A 19,125-nucleotide genomic window follows, 5' to 3' on the forward strand; every position below is an offset into this window, starting at 1 on the left:
GAACAACAAAATATCTATTCATCCATCCATCCATCCATCCTCTCTCTCTCTCTCTCTCTCTCTCTCTCTCTCTCTCTCTCTCTCTCTCTCTCTCTCTCTCTCTCTCTCCTGTACGCATTTAAACAAAACTCAGGCCAGGTGGTTTAAATTATGTTTTGTTCTCATACTCCACTCAGTAAATCCGAGTCAGTTATGTTTGAACCACTGACTCGAGTCGCACGGTGACATACAAACCAGATTTTCTTTTCATGATCCTTCTCCCATTAGCCTTGCATTTTATATTCTCCCCAACAACACCCTTAAATCCTCCACACACTCAAGCTCTTCAGACACTTTTCCACTTTAAAAAAATATTCAGGTATTGATTCCAATGCCTGTGGTTTTTATCGGGGGAGGCTAGTCAGTGTCGACTGTCGCAGTCCGTTTACACTTACCTCCCTTGGTTTTAAAAAGCATTCAGTGCTTCCGGTTAGGTCACGGTTGTTTTCTTCGAAGGTAAAGGTTAAGATTTACGTCGAGAGAGGAAGACTTTGGTTGGCCAAATGCAAGTGCTGTGGTTTAAGTGCGACGAAATCATTGGAGGTACAGCCATCGCTGTTGCGGTTGTAGCCGTCTGCTTGGCCGGACTGTTCTTTCACTGCGAAATTTCCAACGACCCTGGCACTGACAAATTCTGCAGGTGACAAAGCGAGTTCTAATGTTCCATTGAAATTTGATTCAATTTTTTACCTTTGCAGAATTTGTTTGTTAAGCTTGTTCCTTTAATAAGGGTGATTACGAAAACGTTCGGTAATCATTGCATGCTTCGTCAAGTTTGAAGAACCAGAAAGGGATTTGTGCTTTACAGTTCATTTGTTGGAATTTACAGTTAATTCGTAAATTATTTAATGTGCCGTTTACTTTAGAATCACTCATTAGTAGACTGTTTCGCATAATTTGTAATCGATAGTAAACATTGGCCTGCAGTGTTTGTTCTGTGACCTGCTGATTTATACAGTAAAATACAGAGGGACATGCTGTTATAATTTACAGATATCATCATACTGCCTTTCACTGTTTCAGAAATTAATCTAACTTCTAGTTCTAAGCTGGGCCCGAGAGAACAATTAGTCTAGGTTGCATGTACTTGAAAATCTTGGTTTTCATGGATAAACAATCAATCGTCATATTCTCAGTTAACTCAAAGGGCCATTCTTCTTCAGTCTTGCGTAAATTGTCTAATTTCACAACAACATTTGCACTTGACTTAAGTGCGACTGACTAACTTTTGTAGTGGTCACACTTACAGGTTAGTGTTTTTCAGGATTTTTCCTTGATCAAGTTATTGGGCCTGCTATTAAGTATTAATATTATTAGGTAGGTGTACCTGACCGCAACACGGTGGCCTAGTGGTAAGGCGTCCGCCCAGTGAGCGGGAGGTCGTGGGTTCGAACCCCGGCCGTGTCATACCTAAGACTTTAAAATTGGCAATCTAGTGGCTGCTCCGCCTGGCGTCTGGCATTATGGGGTTAGTGCTAGGATTTGGAGGACGCTTTTCATTCTCTGGCTCAGCAGATTTCGATTCGCGGTGACTATCGTCTGCTATGTCGTCTGCTTCGACCGACTCGACAACACTACTACCACTCGCACTGACACTGTCCACATTCGCGGTGTTCCTGTCATTTTGTCCGGAATCAATTACCTTGGCGAAGAGTAGCAAACCTTGGCCAATTTAGTTTTTTTTCTTTTTTGGTTGCGACGTAATGTTCAAATCCAAATCAAAAGCACTGACTGATTGGTAAACTATCGCGAACCGGCGAACGCAAACGCTGAGAGTGTGGTTTCCCATATATGTCCAAGGGAAACCACTCTGGCATCTATATTTTTTGGCACTGGCTTCCGTTCAAAACATTGATGTTTCATTTTTGGTATTCCCGAAGGAAATAAACGTCAGTCAGTTGACTAAGTACATCGGCAGCAGTTTTAGCAATCAAAGCCTGACCAATAAAACAAACTGGACAAACTTTGGCCGATTTAGGTGAATACTCTTCGGACATTTGGCCGATAGGGACATGCAAGTTTCGGCCAAAGTAAAAAAAAAATTGGCGATTGGCCGAAGGGCCGACCCAAACGACACCCCTGTGAAGCCAGGTGTGCTGCGACTTCTGTCTTGTGTGTGGCGCACGTTAAATGTCAAAGCAGCACCGCCCTGATATGGCCCTTCGTGGTCGGCTGGGCGTTAAGCAAACAAACAAACAAGGTATACCTGTCTGTACAGCTTCAAGTATTATTAGGTATACCTGTCCTGTGTTGTTGCCAGGCCTCGGTCTTCGGTCTCTGACGCATTCCTTTCTGATTTGACGCATTGGACCCAGCCTTGTCCGGTCGATGGACCGATAGTTTTTACGTTTTGGTGGTCAACTGACCGATATATATTCGTACAAGGCGGACAAGGTCTGCAATGAATGGAATGGGAGTTGCAAAGTCGGAAAACAAACATGTTCGCTACGAGTGAAAATGCACGAGTCCGTGTTTGTCGTCATTGACACTCGAGGCGGGTCTCCGAAAACCTCTGAAAACCCCTGAAAACCCCATCTAGACTAACTAAATCTATCTTCAAAGTGAAGCGGGGTTCCACACAACCCCAAAAGTCAAGGGTATTCATACCCTTTCAGGAAAAAAAGTAAAGGGTTTTTATACCCCTTCCAGATTTTTCACAGGGTATGAGTGACAATCGGTGTATCCATGAAATGTCATTTTTTTGTTCTTATGTTTTGCGAGGCATTTTTTTGATCAGGCGACAGCACCGGATAGGCTAAAGCGAACAGTGCCATCGAAATGATCAGTTTAAAGATATCGCGCAGTTTGAGGACAAGGGAGGCAACCTCTACTTCACGGCGTGCCAGTGTCGACAGAGGAGTGGCACGAACACGGCATGTACTTTAGTGGTCTCAGTAGAGCAGGCGGCCTGCGTGCTGTTGCTTGTAAACTAGCAAAGGCTATACCCTTTCAGCGTTTGACCCGTACGTTTTTTTACCTATTTGGAAGAAAACAGTTACGTATTTATACCTCTTCAGAGAGCATCTCGTACGTGATTTGGAGGGTCAAAGGGTATTATACCCTTAATTCTACGTGATGTGGAACACTGGTGAAGTATTAGACATGCCTGTGAAAAGTAAGCCTGATTCATGTATGCTACATGCACCCTTATATTTGTGTTGAGCCGGATTTTTGGCGAAATCAATGCAACAATTTCAATGCAAGGGAGGTAACTCTTGTTACTCGAAAGCACAAGTATTGATGACGTCATGTGATTAGTGCTTCCGCTCCTTCGTAAATCCTCGCACAAACACGAAAATAAAGCCATGAACGGTGAAAGTTGCAAATATAAGTCATGATTGCAAAGAATTATGAAACAAAACACAATCCAAGGACGAATTTTCTTAATTTCTGATGAGGTGTTCGGGGGTTTTCGGAGACAAGTAGTACTGCTCGAGGCTGCGTTTACAGAAATACCCGATCCAGCCGGTGTACCTATTTACCGAAAACGGCGCAACAGCGGAAAGTTCATCAATATAATACTACGGCATTGTAATGCGAAGATCAGGCAGGATCCCTACATTCGCACACCGGGCACTGTATTGGAAAGGGTAGGGTAGGCCAGGAATGTCAGGCTCTTGATTCTCCTCGCAAAGTTTATGAACAATTAAAACTAAGAAGCGACATCAAAGCAAAATTTTTGTGTAAAAAGATAGATTTAACTCTGGACTGTAAGTTATTTTGCATTGCATGTATCAAAGGTATGGCGGTACAATTTGGACCTATTGTTTTTTTAAAGCCAGGACATTTGGACCTTTTTTTTTAAAATTTCTTTTAGGGAGGTCCAAATGACCTATTGTCTTCTTAGGCTGGCAACAACACTGCCTGTCTGTACAGATTCAAGTATTATTAGGTATACCTGTCTGTACTGCTTCAAGACTGGAGAGTGAAACTATTAGAAGTTAATGAGCTCCCCCCTCGTAACGAAAACAATCTTAAAATGAATCATGGTTTTTGTGCAGTAATTTACAATAGATATGGGCATACGCACATCATGTGTCATTGTGGTGTGATATTATATGTGGTGAAGCGAGTTTCATGGTCGTAGTCCTCATTAAATTTTGGTTGTTGTTGGTGGTGTTTTTGTGTGTGTGTGTGTGGTTTTTTTTTGTTATAAATATATACTCCCATGCATTCATACATTAATTGGAGCTTCAACTGTTTAACAGTTCAGTAAAGAATTTTCATGTTGGAGAATTATAGCTGTGTTAGTGAGTCTGACCATTCTATTTTCTTTCGTTCACAGGATGGCAAGTGAAGCCGAGGGTACCCTTGATCAGTTCAAAGATCAAGGTCATACAGCGTTTGTACTGGGCTACACGGGAGAAACTGGAAAGCAGCTGATCAAGGATTTGAACCGTCTCCAGATTTTCAAGAAAGTTGTTCTGGTTGGAAGAAGAGAGATCAAACTGGACCCTACCTTCGGCCCTGAGTTTGTAAGGATTATTTTCAGTTTCAGTTTTCGCTGTATGTGTGTATTTTGTTTATCTTTTATTTTGTTGTTGTTACTGTTAGTGTTACTGTTAGTTAGTGTTAGTGTTTTAGTTTTGATTCAATTTTATGGGTGGCATTTTGGGGGGGTTACCCTTTACGTCGACCAAATGATATTTGTACTGGACAACATAACATGTGTTGTAAATATTGCAACTGTGCAAGTATTCGCTGTAGCTTTCAATAGTTCACCTCATGACAGCACTTTAGTGTGTTGTTCTTGAAAAAATGTGATAGAGAAGAAATTGGTTAATAACACTCTTTTGAGATTCTTTAACTTAAAAGTTAATATAATATTAATAAACAGTGATGTCACTTTGACTACTTTGAATAAATTTACTACTTAGGTATAACTATAAGAGAACATCCTATACATGCAGGGATCGCGTTTACGCACGATTTTTGCGTATTTGACGCATTTTAAAAGTCGCTGACGCGTTTTTTTCGCCGCGCCGCGTAAGCCATACGCAAAAATATTGTAACTTTTTCTTGTCTTCACGCAGCGCTTTTGCTCTGACTTAATAATCACCCGATCCTGAAACTGACTATAGGGCTCGAGAAGTGACGACACACATGAAATCTGCGCGTCAAAACTAAAGTCCGTTTCTTTTTGCATCGAAGTATCGCAAACGAACGTAACGAGGGTATTACCAGATAATGTCTTGTCGGATAATGAAACAGACATTAGCTGCTCTCCCATCTCGCGCTTCCAAAAGGCGGAAAGTGTGTCTAGTCGTATTAGAGCGGGAAACAAACTCGCAAGGCCCGAAGGTTGGAGACAGCAGGGGTGTTATTCGACAGGCGTGCGCGGAGTTCGACAGGAAAACTCGCCGTATTTAGGTAAGGAGTGTCTTTAAGTCTTTCGTGCGTGTTTTGTTTGTGTCTGTACGTGTTTTCGTAGTACGCAAAAATATTGGTCCGTGACGCGTTTTTTTCGTTTCGTTGCGTATGACTTACGCGTTTTTTAAAAAGCTAGCGCGATCCCTGTACATGTATATATATTTCATTCGTTTTAACACTAATGATGTTTTATATGGCTTTTTTTTATCATTTCTTTGTAAAAACAGGAACAAAAAGTGGTGGATTTTGACAATCTGGAGGCAAGCAGAGATGTGTTCAAGGGTGTTGATATTGGATTCTGCTGCCTGGGCACCACCAAGGCCAAATCTGGAGCTGTAAGTCGTGAATCTTTTATCCTGATAGAAAGTGTAATGGTATGTTCATGGGTGGGATTCTTTCGGTATATGGCGAAAATCCTGATTCGTAATGTCTGTGGTGACGTTTTTTAGGTTGTTGATTATACAAATCCTTCAGCGTCTGGGGGCCCCCAGACCCCCCCTTAAAATTCTTCAGGATTCATGACATTTTTCAGTCCCACCCATGTATGTTGTACAGTGTACATCCTTTTGGGTTGACTGAGATCGCTTCCCCAGTTACATGTACATGCTGCAAGGAGTGCTACACTCCCAGCAAATAGAGACCTTGTATTTTTTAGACACTGCGTTTTCAACTGCAGAAAAAGTTCCATCTCTTGGCTTATATACTTGCTGTCACAGTGTGATTTATCCTTTCCCCCTCCTGTCCATTGTGTATCAGAAAGAACTATTTCTGCAATTTATGTGCAGAAAATGTTCACTGAAATAATATTTGACATCAGGTTAATGTTTTCTTATATGCTTGTATAGTGGCAAAAGTTAAAATGTTCAAGTCAAACGCTTTTTCTAAAAGCAAGTAGATGTGTTTTTTATTTATTTTTATTTTGCAGAAAAATATCAGACAGTATCTGTACCTGCTAACACATCTCTTTCATTGCAATGCAAGGTTTTTTTCTAACAAGCCACAATTAATTATGATTTATTTTTCCAGAAAGGGTTTGTCAAAGTGGACAACGATTATGTGCTGAATTCGGCCAGCATCGCCAAAGACGAAGGATGCAAGCACTTCAGCTTAGTCTCCTCCATGGGAGCTGACAAGAACAGCAGTTTTCTTTACCCAAGAACAAAAGTAAGTGTTTGTTATGTGGGTGAGGATGCTCGAGGGATGATAAAAGGCATAACGAACCATATATAATCCTTTGCTTCCCGCGACATGGGAAGTAACTAGGTCAATTTCAAACTTTAAAAAATCATAACAAAACTGTGTAACCACTGCAAGTTTTTCAAAATATTAAACGCTCAAACCTCGCAGGCAACGGAGATAGATAGAATTGTGTATGGCCGCTGTTTGCGGGATCTGTATGTGGGTTCTCGTGCGATATCGGGCGTTCTAGGAGGCAAAGGGTTAAGAACTTTACAAACCAGACATTTTAGCAGGCTTTTTATGAGTGAAAGAGCTTTCACTCTTAAAAGAATGTTTATGAATGGAATTGATTTTGAAGGGAGACAGTGTCAGTGTCATGCAGATAATTGTTCATATATTTTGAACAGTTGGGTCCTGTAAGATTTTCCTTTTCTGTTGGATTTGGGAGAGGGGAGGGTAGAGGTGGTTTGTCATGAATGACCAGGTCAGTTTCTGAAGAAAAGAATGTTGTGACCTCATAACACTGACTTGACAAATATTTTAGGGTGCTAACTGCTATCTAGACAAGTACACTCAACTAAAGACTAAAACGAAATGTTCTTGCACTTCAAGTATTAAAATTCTTTTGAGTTGTAACCGAGTGCCGTAACACTACGATCACCTCGGGAGGCGAAGTGCAATCAAACAGGATTGAAAATGTTAGGGCTAATTTCTTAACCCTATAAAAACTGTTATGCAAACCCGAAGGTTTCCATGAACATACAGACAATCGGAAACCACCCGACCCCATCACAAACAGAATTCCACAATCCAGAGGTGTTGACTTAAAGACCAACAACTCGGGTGCAGAGTCTGCTGTGAAAGGAGCGGTAGCCTCCCCTGTCACAGAGTATTTAACATTGAATTTCTGTTCTTTTTAAACCCACGTTTAGGGTCAGGTTGAGGAGGCACTAAAAGTCATGCACTTTGACAGACTGACCATCTACAGACCAGCGTGAGTATTATCCCTATTTGTATGTGTCTGGATGGGTGTTGGTGAATGTGTGTTTACAAATCTGGGAAATGGTTTTGTTTAAAAATGTTTGTGAAAGAGGAACATATCAGAAGCGAAGTAAACAGAGTAAAATACATGTTATAACATTTCCACCTTTGTGGAATCTTCATCTGTCAGTGGGAATGTGTTTGTCTCTTTGTCTGTCATTGTCAATATTATAAGATGTTTGATGGGTTGTTGACAGACCAGCTTTTTTGTCGGTCCGAGGGGGAGCATATCGTCTTTTGTTTCATATTTATTGACCAAGGCCGAAGGCCGCGGTCAATAAAATATGAAACAAAAGTCGATATGCCCCCCGAGGACAGACAAAAAAGCTGGTCTGACAACAAACCACCAAACATCCTTTTTGTCATCATTTTGGTAGTGAGAAAATAAGTGCACAATCAACACAGGGAGCCATGCTTTGAAACACGAGTTCCGTGCTGATAACCACACGAGTTCCGTGCTGATAACCACTGGCATTCAAAGCTGGCATGTACGTCTTTCACCTGCTCACAAGGTCTGAGCAGGTCCTCATATTCAGGCTGCAGACAGGCCAGAACCGAATGAACCACCACCTTTTCACCAAGTTCAGAATTGGCCAGTCAGACCAGTGCCCTTGTCAAACAGGCAGCAAGACAACGGAACACCTGCTGCAGACTTGCCTACTACACGATGGCCTCAGGAGCCAGATCTGGGCGGAGGCGACCACGGTGCAAGGGAAGCTCTATGGCAGTCTGGACGACCTACAGCGCACGGCAACATTTGCGCGGAGAACCGGCGTTTCCATCTGAGTGATCGACAAGAAGAAGATGAAGAAGAAAGCTGGCGTCTGAAAGCAACTTTCTGTGTTCTTGAGTTCATAAAATGTTGGGATGAATATGTCAGGTTTGAGGATGCACAGTTCTGTAGGTTCATCTCGGTATTCCACTCCCTCGGCTTTCAGTTGTGAATATTAAGCTTAGTGATCGAATGTGGAAGCTACCTTGGGTGAAAGGTCACAGATGATTTGCGTCGTGCAGCAAAGGAAAGAATCGCGATCTTGTTTCCGACTCGGTACCTCTTTGTTTTTCATTAGACCTGTCATTCTGCTTGCTAGGCTTTGTTAGATGTTTGCATATATATCTTGTTGCTATTTTCTTTGCTTTTATTATTATTTCTTATTTGTGCTTCGTTTATCGATATAACGTCTTGTGCACGGGTCAAAATTTGTGTGTCAGGCCGGGGTCAATTGGTTTGACTTGAACTTGACGTTCGTGTTTCTTCGAACGTCTGTGTATCGAAACACAGATACACGCACTCCATGACTTTGTAAGAAGCCAAAACATATCGGAAGGTTTTCATTTGTTCGGGATGAATTTATGACCTTTCATGAAGTAGTTTTGTTTTTTGTTTACTTTTGCCATTTTGCCAGTTCGTTTTTGGAACTTTGCAAAGCAATGTCGTGTCGTCTGTTTAGGTCTGGGGAAACGCCAATGAAAAGAGCCGAAGAATCCCTGAGCGTTTCTATTGGGTTTGCTTTTGATTATCCATGTATAACTTACTTGCTGCAACTATGGTAACCGGGGATTTATTGCCTGGGGAACATGAGATTAAATTACATATTACTTACTCCAAATCTCATAAATAGCGTTTTACTTCAGTTGAGTGCTAAAACGTTGGACACGCTTCCCTGGTAACACTAAGGGAAGCCACTCCCCCCCAAAAAATCACGTAACCATGGTCACCAGACCACGTGATCTATGAGGGTAAGCTCCCCTTGAAGCCATGTGACACGTGGCCGCCATATTGCTTCACACTTCTCTTCCAACGCTGAGCTGACTCAGACGTACTTGGACTCACGCTCCGGGCTTTTGTTGCCCTTTTCAACCTTGGTTGGTTGAATTTTCCCTGGTTCTCTTCGTCCTTACTCACGGGTGAGATCTTTCCTGCTTTCGTTTCTATGCTAGGGAAATTTCGGTTTTAGACTTTGTATTTCTAGAACTTTTCCAGTGGTCAACATGTCTGTTAAGACGCAAAGAAGCGGAGCTCTACGCACGCGGAGCTTGTTTCACCTTCTTAGCGGTCGGCGAAGAAACCTTTACCTAGCCTTCTGTGCCAGTTGTTGACCCAGCCACTTCGGCTACATTTAACGTAGTCATTGATTCGCTACTGTTTTACTGGTGGTTTCTCCACCTCCTGAACTTAACAGTATTTCTGCTAGCAACGCTCCTTTAGACGAAGAGCAGGTGTTAGAAAAATGTTCAGACTTTTGCATGTCAGTTTATTTGTGGAGGAATGGAGAGCTGCCAGCTCCCTTCTTCCAAACTTCCCTCTAGGGTTGTCGGTGTTGAGTCGTTGTCATGTATGCGACTTCCACTGTTACGTCGGCCGACGTTCTAGATAGTGCTTCGATTTCCGGTCTTGACGAGTTGCTGTTTCCGTGCAAGGACCTGTCTTCCAGTTTCCCTAACTGACAAGGTATGACTGGTATGACTGGTCGAGCACAAGTAGTCAGCTGCCGTTCCGCGACAGTGGGTGACGAACGTGACTCTCAAGTGCGTCCAACAGCGGGAACTTCCTCCCGTCTCGAGGGCGTTACTTGTGCCATCCCACAGGGAGTGTGTCGAGATCGTGAAATTCCTCACTTTTCTTCGGCTGCACAGGCATCTTCACTTCCGCTTGCTTGGTTTTAAGACACAACTCTTGAGGTTTATTTAGACTTTTGCATTGCCGAGAGCACCTCTTACGGTGACTCCGGCGAGTGGGTCTCTTTGGTTTGATCATTTTTTAAAGGATAAGTCCTTTGCTTACTCTGAATCCGTTCTTGGATTGGAGGAAGTAGGAAGGTCATCGCTGGAACTTCCGTCTCTTGTCTTCTTCTTCTTCTTCTTCGGCGTTCCAGGATTTTTGGCCTCAGGTCAGACTTCAAGTTTTGTAGCTTGAATAAAGCTGGTGGTCAGGGTCAGGGAGCCTTTGGTGCCCCAGAGTTGCTCCTGCAGTGTGGCACCTTGGGGCCAGTGATCTGTTCTGGCTTCCTGGTGGAGCAGGCAGGTCTGCAGGATGTGCTCCGGGGTCTGTGGGCCTGTTTCGCACGGGCAGTTCGGTGTGTGCGACAGACCAAGGCGGTGCATGTGGGCACGCAGTCGACAGTGTCCAGTCCGTAGGCGGAAGAGGATGGTCTGCTGATGGCGCTGTAGGTTGGGCATGTGATCATCAGATGGCAGGCTGTGTTGGGCGTCTCTTGTCTGAGACTTTGTTGCAATCTTTGTTTCTTTCGCTTATCTCTTCTCCTGAACCTTTTTGAGTTCAAAAACGATGCAAGCGAGCAGGATGTGGTCTCTCTGAGACTTTAGTCTGCGCTGGCGAAAGTGTCAGCACAACAAATGTCTTCCTTGGCCAAGTTCTACGCTCATGCAGTCCTTACCCGGAGAGATATTTCCTCTGAGTCTAGACTGCACGATCGTAGAACGATTGACTCTTTGCGCACCTCTCTGTTTACAGGGGACGCTCTACTGGGTCTTTTGTGCCTTGATGCACCGCACAAAGACACACAAGAAGCGACAGACTTGGAGTTTGCAAAGTTTACGCAACGCTCTGCTGGTCAACCTATTACCAAACAATCTGGTTCGTCTGCCCCCATGGCCTTTTTGGCTGCAGGCGGCTCTAAACAACTATTTTCTGGTTCTGCTAGAGGCCGCGGAAGGAGCGCTAATTATCCAAATAAGAAGCCCTCCTTCAGCAAGTCTCGGGGGTCTGGGCGCAAGCCCAACCCACTATGATGCATCTCTGATCAGTTTATCCCTACAGCTTCCATCCCTGTGGTGGCGGGCTACCCGTCTCGGGTTCTCTGTTGCTGGATACAATATGTACCCAGCAATGGATCGTAGGGATAATCAGATCGGGCTTCTGGCTGCTCTGGCGAGAGGACAAAGCGCCTCTTACCAGAGTTCTACCCCAGTTTTCATTTCCTGCCAACATAGAATCGGTCACGGTTATCAACACCGCGATTTTGGCGTTATTGCAGAAACAAGCCGTGGAAGAAGTGATCAATCATTTCTCCCCGGTCCACAAGGCATCAGGGGGGCGGCGTCCAGTGCTGGGCCTATCCCCCCTGAACGCTTTTCTGAGAGAGATCAGATTCATAATGGAAACGCCAGCGACGGTCAGGGACGCCTTTCGCCAAGGTGATTGGATCACGTCTATAGTCTCAGGAGAGGACCAAACTCTAAGATTCGATTCGGAATCTGGACTAACAGTGTAACCACTGTCCCTCCTTCGGGCTCACATCGACAAACTGATGATCGATCTTTTTGCGACGCGGTTTCGAGGAGACTCCCTCTGTTCATTTAACCGTTTCCGGACCCGGAGGCATGGGCGGTCAACGCCCTGGAGTTGGACTGGTCAGGCCTGTCAGCCTACGCATTCCCTCCACCGTCCCTCCTTGCAAAGTGCTCAGAAACGCAGATCTGGAACGCACTCAAACACTCTGTCGCTTCGGACATGACGGCTTCCTTGGTTCAAGAGGCACACATAATTTCTACGAGATCTGTATACTCCTCTCATTAGATTGCTTGGACTCGTTGGCTTGCTTTGAACGGAGTCAATCCAGTGGCTCCTAGATCATTGCAAGTTGCAAACCTTCTGTCATGGTTGTCATCGCAAAGTTGGTCGGCTTCTTCGCTTAAGGTCAGAAGGTCGGCTATCTCGTCTATGTTAAAGCATTTAGGCCTTATCATCAATCTTGGCGGAGCTATAGCCTCGGTGCTGAAAGATTCCTCGATTGTAGACTTTAAGTCTTAGATACCAGTCCCTGCATGGGATCTCTTCCTTATCCTTGAGCTTCTTGGATCATCGGAGTTTGAACCTCTGCGTTCTGCGAAGCTCCCGATTCTAACTCGCTAAACACTCATGTTATGTTTACTAGCTACGGCCAGAAGAGGTAGTGAAGTACATGCTCTGTCCGGCTTACAAAAGACATTTCTTTTCTATCAGATGGTTCCATTTCTCTTATTTTTAGACCAGACTTCCTGGCTAAAATCAAAGATCTCATCAGCAGTCTCCTGTTATTACGATCTCTCCACTGTTTAACGTTTTAGCCCCCGGGGATCCTGACCTTGTTAACTGCCCTGTCCGTGCTTTCAATTTGTCTAGCATGAACCACATCAGATCCAGCACTCAGAAGCTATTGTTTATTTCCACAAACACTACCCGAGACAAAGATATTGCAAAGTCTACATTGGCTAAATGGGCTTCCACCCTCATCAAACAGGCTTATGTGTGGTGGCAGCAAATAAGGTGGGGGGGGGCGACCTTGTTTGTCCTGCCTCTCCCTTTGGCGAGGACGCATGAAACTTGTGTATGGGCCTCTTTACTTGCTGTCCTGAACTCCAGACGGCTCTCCGAGGTCCTTGGAGCTGTATTTTGGAAGTCAGACGACATCTTTTTGAACTTCTTCCTGCTAGACGTGCCGGGTTCACGTCCTGATGTTTACAGCATTCTACCAGCAGTGGTAGTTGCCGGGCAAGCTCTTCCTAGATCCTAGGTTGAGTAATCCCTCCTCCTTTAGTAGCATTCTGCTATTTATGAGATTTGGAGTAAGTAATATGTAATTCAATCGAAAATTTCAAGAGTAAATTTTCATTTGATAAATATACTTTTCCAAATCTCCTACCAAATACCCTCCCACCTACCCCGCTATAAGTTTGCTCAGGCTTGTCAAGAAGTGTGAAGCAATATGGCGGCCGCGTGTCACGTGGCTTCAAGGGGAGCTTACCCTCATAGATCACGTGGTCTGGTGACCATGGTTACGTGATTTTTTTTTGGGCGAGTGGCTTCCCTTAGTGTTATCAGGGAAGCGTGTCCAACGTTTTAGCACTCAACTGAAGTAAAATGCTATTTATGAGATTTGGGTAAGTATATTTATCAAATGAAAATTTACTCTTGAAATTTTCGATTTATTTCCCAGGTGCTTGTGAATGAAAACTCGTGAAAATGATGACAAATGTGGTCTGTCATTGTCAATATATGTGTTTGTCTCTTTGTTACGGTTAGAGTTAGGGTTATGCTTGCTCACTGTGAATTGCTTTTAAAGAGTTGGTCGAGAACAAAACAGAGAATAAGATTGATGCTGAATTGGTCTAGGGCATAGACCAAATAGCCTGGACCGCCAACTCGTCACGTGACCCTTCGAGGTTACGACTCTCGACTTTCAGGGGCGCGTCACGTCCGGTTTGAAAGGCCAGCGATTCGAAGACAGTGAAAAGAAAGCACGCTCCAGTTATTTGTGACAATGGAAGGTGACAATGAACTGGATTTTTCAAAACTCCAAACTAAACTTTAACGAAACTCATCGAAAAACATGTTCCATATGCACTTTTGCTGAGTTTATTTTAGTATTTTCAGAACTTACCTCGGCAACTTCGTCCATGTTTACAATCGACACCGGATATGACGTCCCCCTGATTTCTGAAAGGCCATGTAAGCGTAGGTTCCTAAATGCGAGTGGCGCTATCTTGTAATAGAGAGAAAGAGCGGAGAGAGAGCTAGTTGGCGGTCCAGGATAAATGGTCTATGGTCTAGGGTGACCCCGTGGGTTTCAAGACATTTATGAACAACCAACCAACCATGCTTGCTTATCTACTGTTGAAGTTGAACCTTCAAGGGTTTTACATGTAGTTTTATTTCAAAATCTTGTGTGATGTTTTCTTCTTGGATGTATTTCCATGCATGTACTAGTGGTATTTGTCTCTTTGGCATGCCACTCATGCACTGTTGCAACTCTCATACTTTGAAAAAAATTGCTGAATGGATCTAATCGAAGTAAAAACACAGCAGGATTGTTCAAAATTCTGTCGTATTCATTTACACATGTGAAAAGAACTGATCAATATATGGTTGGGGTAATATCAAAGGAAAGATAAAATAATCTCCAACATAAACATAATTATCAATCAATCAATCAATGAGTCTTATATCGCGCTTATTCCGTGGGTACAGTTCTAGGCGCTCTGCAGTGATGCCGTGTGAGATGAAATTTTATACGGCCAATAGATTGCAGCCATTTCGGCGCATATTTACCTTTCACGGCCTATTATTCCAAGTCACACGGGTATAGGTAGACAATTATTAACTGTGCCTAAGCAATTTTGCCAGGAAAGACCCTTTTGTCTCCCGCAGTGGGGCACTGCGGTTATGAAATTAAAGGCCCCTCCTGTTTTTGGAACCGCAGGAGCTTTCTAGTTTGCTGTTAGGTAGATTTTTGGTTCCTCTTTCCTGTCATGCTCTCTTTTTCTTCATGAATTCTTTTCTTTTTTCTGCCTTCTTGCTCATTCACCTGTATTTTTTCCAAAAATCTCTTCTCTTGCCGCTTGTCTCGCGATTCATGTATAGTTTAATCTGTTAGTGTTCTGATGTAAGTCCAGCAGTAGATAGGTTAAGCCTATTTTAACATACTGGAAACTGGTAATCTTCCAGTAGGTATTAATTTAGTTTTACTAAAGCCTGCTGGGACACAAGTAATGGGTTAGTGCATTTGTAAACAGGAATCGCTTGACAAGTGGCCCCCTTCATCCCCCCCTTCCTCGTCCTGATATGGCTCTGCGTAGTCGGCTGGACGTTAAGCAACAAATAAACAAACAAACAAACAAACAAACCCTTTTGTCAATCGTGGGATCTTTAACGTGCACATCCAATGTAGTGTACACGGGGGAAGTTCTTGCGCTTATAGAAATAATACATTTGTTTCTTTTGTTTCTCTTTAGCGTGCTCATGTGCGACAGAGAAGAGAGTCGACCGGCCGAAGCTATCACCCGTGTTCTTCTTAAGCCCGTGTCGTACTTGTTCCCCACCGCCATCACAACTCCTGTGGAGGTCCTCACACGAGCCATGATCAACAGCGTCATGGCTGAGGGAGAAAAAGAGGCGCTTCTGGAGAACAAAGCCATTCATCAGTTAGCGGGAATGTCCTCTGTGTGCAAGAACAAACAAAACAGAGTTGACAGTGAGGGAGAGAAGGCAAAATAGAGGAGGAAGGAGCTTTGTTGCTAACGAGTTTTAAAGTCTGTTTTTTTAAGAAATTTGTGACAAACTGTATCAGATCTCTTTATAATGGAATTTAAATTCAGATTTTATGTTTGTTGTTGTGCACAAAGAAAGGGCAGTTAAAAAGATGAAAGGTACTTGTTTTAAATGGGAAAGAAATATACGGAGAAAGAAAAGGCAAAGCGAACAAGGAAGAAGAAGACATTTTTGGCTAAGAAATTGATGCATGAAGAAGCTTGGTTGATTTAGGTTTTTTAATGGCAATTTTATATACTTTTTGTACAATTTATGCCAACGTCTTGAAACAGGTAGTTTTAAACGGCCGCTCAAAAGAGTAATAAAGAGAGAAAGTATTGAAAAAGACAATTTTAAGCTGCTTTAAAAAAAAGTGTTGACAAATTTCCATATTTCTTTGATGCCGTTTTTGGTGTTTCACAACGGGGGGAAAAAATAAAGGCATATAGATTTTTTTTATATTACCTTGTTAGTCTACTCAAACTAACTATTAAAAGACCATCCTCATTTATCGCCCCAAACTCTTCTTCCCAGTCTTAATAATTGTCTGTACATTTATAAGCAGACACCCTGTATGATACTGTGTTTTAATCAATATATTTTACCATGTTTTGAAAGGCTCGCAGGGGGAGATTTGCCAGTAAAGGTCTGATTTGTTCCTGTTGTGGAAGGTAGTAAAAAAAAATCTCTACTGTGTCGGCTTAAAATTTTGCTTAAATGGGATACAACCTCATTGAATAGGTATTAGCAAATTGATCAGTGTTTTACTCCCAAGTTGTTTCATTTGTGATATTGGCGGTTTTACCTTAGTTCAGATAGTCTAAAGTTCTAAGAGACACTTAAATATGATAGCAGACTAAGTCTGCAATGATGGCTCATGAGAAATGGAGGGTTGTATAGTGCGGTCATAAAAATGGTTGTGATGTGAAAGGATTACTTTTCATAATGTTGGCAAGGGACATGGCATTTTGTGTTCCTTTTGTTGCAAGGTTTGATCATGCTTAGCTTCATAACAGCTGAGATGCAAATATGGTCTCTTCTGTGTTTTCGCGCCTCATTGGGATATTTACATGTCTATGACCATCATTTATCTTGAAAAGAAAATGATGATATCTGTTTCATCTTGATATTATAATTAGTATTAATTAACAGCAAAATTGTAATTTCCATTTCTAAAATATCCTTGCTTTGAAATCTGGTCAAAGTGAATCATTGTATCTATTGCAAGTTCCGTAATAAGGGTTTGCATACATGTAGGTTTGTGGGATATGAAGCACTTCTATACGTTTGCAGTTCATCTACTGTTTTTCGAATCGTATTTAGGCTGGTATCAAAAATCTTATTTATTTATCTCTTGATAAATGCTCATCAAACGTTAAAGAAGAAAATATCTCTGGGTATGAACGGGAGGATATAAAATGATTGTGCTTAATTTGTTATAGTTATCTGTATACTGCAACATCACGTGTCAGCTATAAGGCCACAGATATGTAACTGTAAGAAACAACATAATACATGTATTTCTGTTCTTGGCATATATCACCCTCGTAAACCAGTTGAGTTTCATTATTTTGCTATTATTATTTTATTTGTACAGCAGCTTAACCAATATTTGTTTTTAAATATCTAGATCATTTGTTTGAAAGCTTTCCAAAACTCCACTTGTGCATCTTTACCTTCAAGGTATAGTCCTTCCCATAAAAATAATGTTGCTCACCATCTCAGATCTACCAAGCCTCTGCATGGGATGCTACCATCCCTCCACTTAAACACATATCAAAATTCAACATCCTCACTCTTCTTGTGCAGAATAGGAATTTTTTCATGAATTAATTTCCTAAAATTGTTATAAAATGAAGTCATCCAAAAATTCCCACGCTGCGCAGAAAGCACTTGCTTTTGATTCTGTTGTGTGTGTAATAGTGGAGAGATGGCCAAATCTTGTGTAGAGCCTGTGCAGATCTGAGATGGTGAGCCAAATCATTATACAGGAAGGACTGTGCCTTTAGGATTTGGCCAGTAAGGTTTCCTTCTCAGAGTATCTGCCTGTTTCCAAATGAATAGCGGCTGCGCCATTATGGATCTAAAGGTAAACATATTTGCTCAAGTTTGGATCCCATGGTGAACATCATTCTTTAAAATCAGGCAGAGATATTTTTTAAATGTTCATGCTGCATCAAAGACAGCATTTACAAATCTGCATGTATCAACTATGAAAAACTTAGATGTGGTCTCAGCTTTCAGTCATTACTTTCTAAGCTAATATGAATGTAACAATATCCGTATTATATCAATGCCTTTTTTTTCTGTGTGTGCCTGTTTTTCTAATTCTGCATAATCTACCCAATAGGGTTAGCCACAAGGAGTTTGTAAGATTTTTGTGTTGTGTGCAGGTTTTTTTGTAGTTTTTTTCTTAGATTTTTTGTGTGCTTTTTTGTTGTTTTTACTGTTGATTTTGATATTCATGTTCTTCCTTTGGGTTTTGCATTTTCTTTTCCAAGTTGCCACATTTTGTGCCCAGAGACATAAAGTTTCAAGTTTGTGATACATTTTTACATTCCTCAGAGAGCTAAAGTGACAAAAGGCAAAAAGTGCAATGGAATTAATTTGTTGATGTTTTCATTGTAACTTTAGGTAAGAGAATGGTGGGTTTTGCATGTTGGTTACTACAAAAACAACAACATACCACAAAAGTCACATCATTTTTTATGTATGGATCATGCAATCTTTGTTGATATTGTTGTTGGTCTTTTATTTATTCATCAGTGTCTCCATTTTGTTTGTTTGTTTTTGTGTTCATAATTTCCTTTCCTTTCTTTTTAGTCACATGCAATTATGAACCTGCTAACACTTGGGCAGTGAAGAGTGGACTTTTTAGCTGTTAACAGTAGTAAGTTCTAATTAGTAGATTTCGTTTTGTCTGCATATATTTGGAAAAATATAAAGCATTGTTCTTTTTTCCCCTGTTAAATGTAGCAGATGTTCAAATTGTTTGTCTGTTTTTGCATTTTATTAACATTATTCACTCATGTGTGTCGTATCCCCCCCGCGGGTTAGGGGGAAGAATTTACCCGATGCTCCCCAGCATGTCGTAAGAGGCGACTAACAGATTCTGTTTCTCCTTTTACCCTTGTTAAGAATATAGTCAATTTTTGTAAAGATTTTAGTCAAGCAGTATGTAAGAAATGTTAAGTCCTTTGTACTGGAAACTTGCATTCTCCCAGTAAGGTAATATACTGTTCAAAAAAAGAAACGCATAGTTGCTACTTGCCAAATGTTTTATTTTTCGAAAAAATTAACAGAAAATCCAATATTTAGATTATTTGTTTGAAATTTGGTATGGACACAGTTGAATGCACACACAGTTCATTTGCATCTTCAAATCAATCAGTCAATCAATACGATTGGGTGCCGAGGCTGTCAAGTCAGTAGGGGGTGTGACTGCCTTGAGCAGCAACAACTGCCCG

At 42.0% G+C, this 19,125-nt stretch overlaps 1 protein-coding gene and 1 non-coding gene across 2 annotated transcripts; both read left to right on the forward strand.

Annotated features, from left to right (window-relative positions):
* Positions 1–445: 445 nt before the first annotated feature.
* Positions 446–17,960, forward strand: LOC138971122 (oxidoreductase HTATIP2-like). The gene is made up of 6 exons (XM_070343747.1): positions 446–679; positions 4,325–4,514; positions 5,637–5,744; positions 6,436–6,573; positions 7,521–7,582; positions 15,364–17,960. The coding sequence occupies exons 1-6, from the start codon at positions 543–545 to the stop codon at positions 15,623–15,625; spliced, it is 897 nt and encodes a 298-aa protein (XP_070199848.1). The 5' UTR covers positions 446–542; the 3' UTR covers positions 15,626–17,960.
* On the forward strand, positions 1,375–1,446 carry Trnat-agu (transfer RNA threonine (anticodon AGU)). Its single transcript has one exon. It is a non-coding gene; the product is annotated as a tRNA-Thr (tRNA).
* Positions 17,961–19,125: the final 1,165 nt, after the last annotated feature.

Source organism: Littorina saxatilis, linkage group LG7 (assembly GCF_037325665.1).
Source record: "Littorina saxatilis isolate snail1 linkage group LG7, US_GU_Lsax_2.0, whole genome shotgun sequence".
NCBI lineage: Eukaryota > Metazoa > Mollusca > Gastropoda > Littorinimorpha > Littorinidae > Littorina > Littorina saxatilis.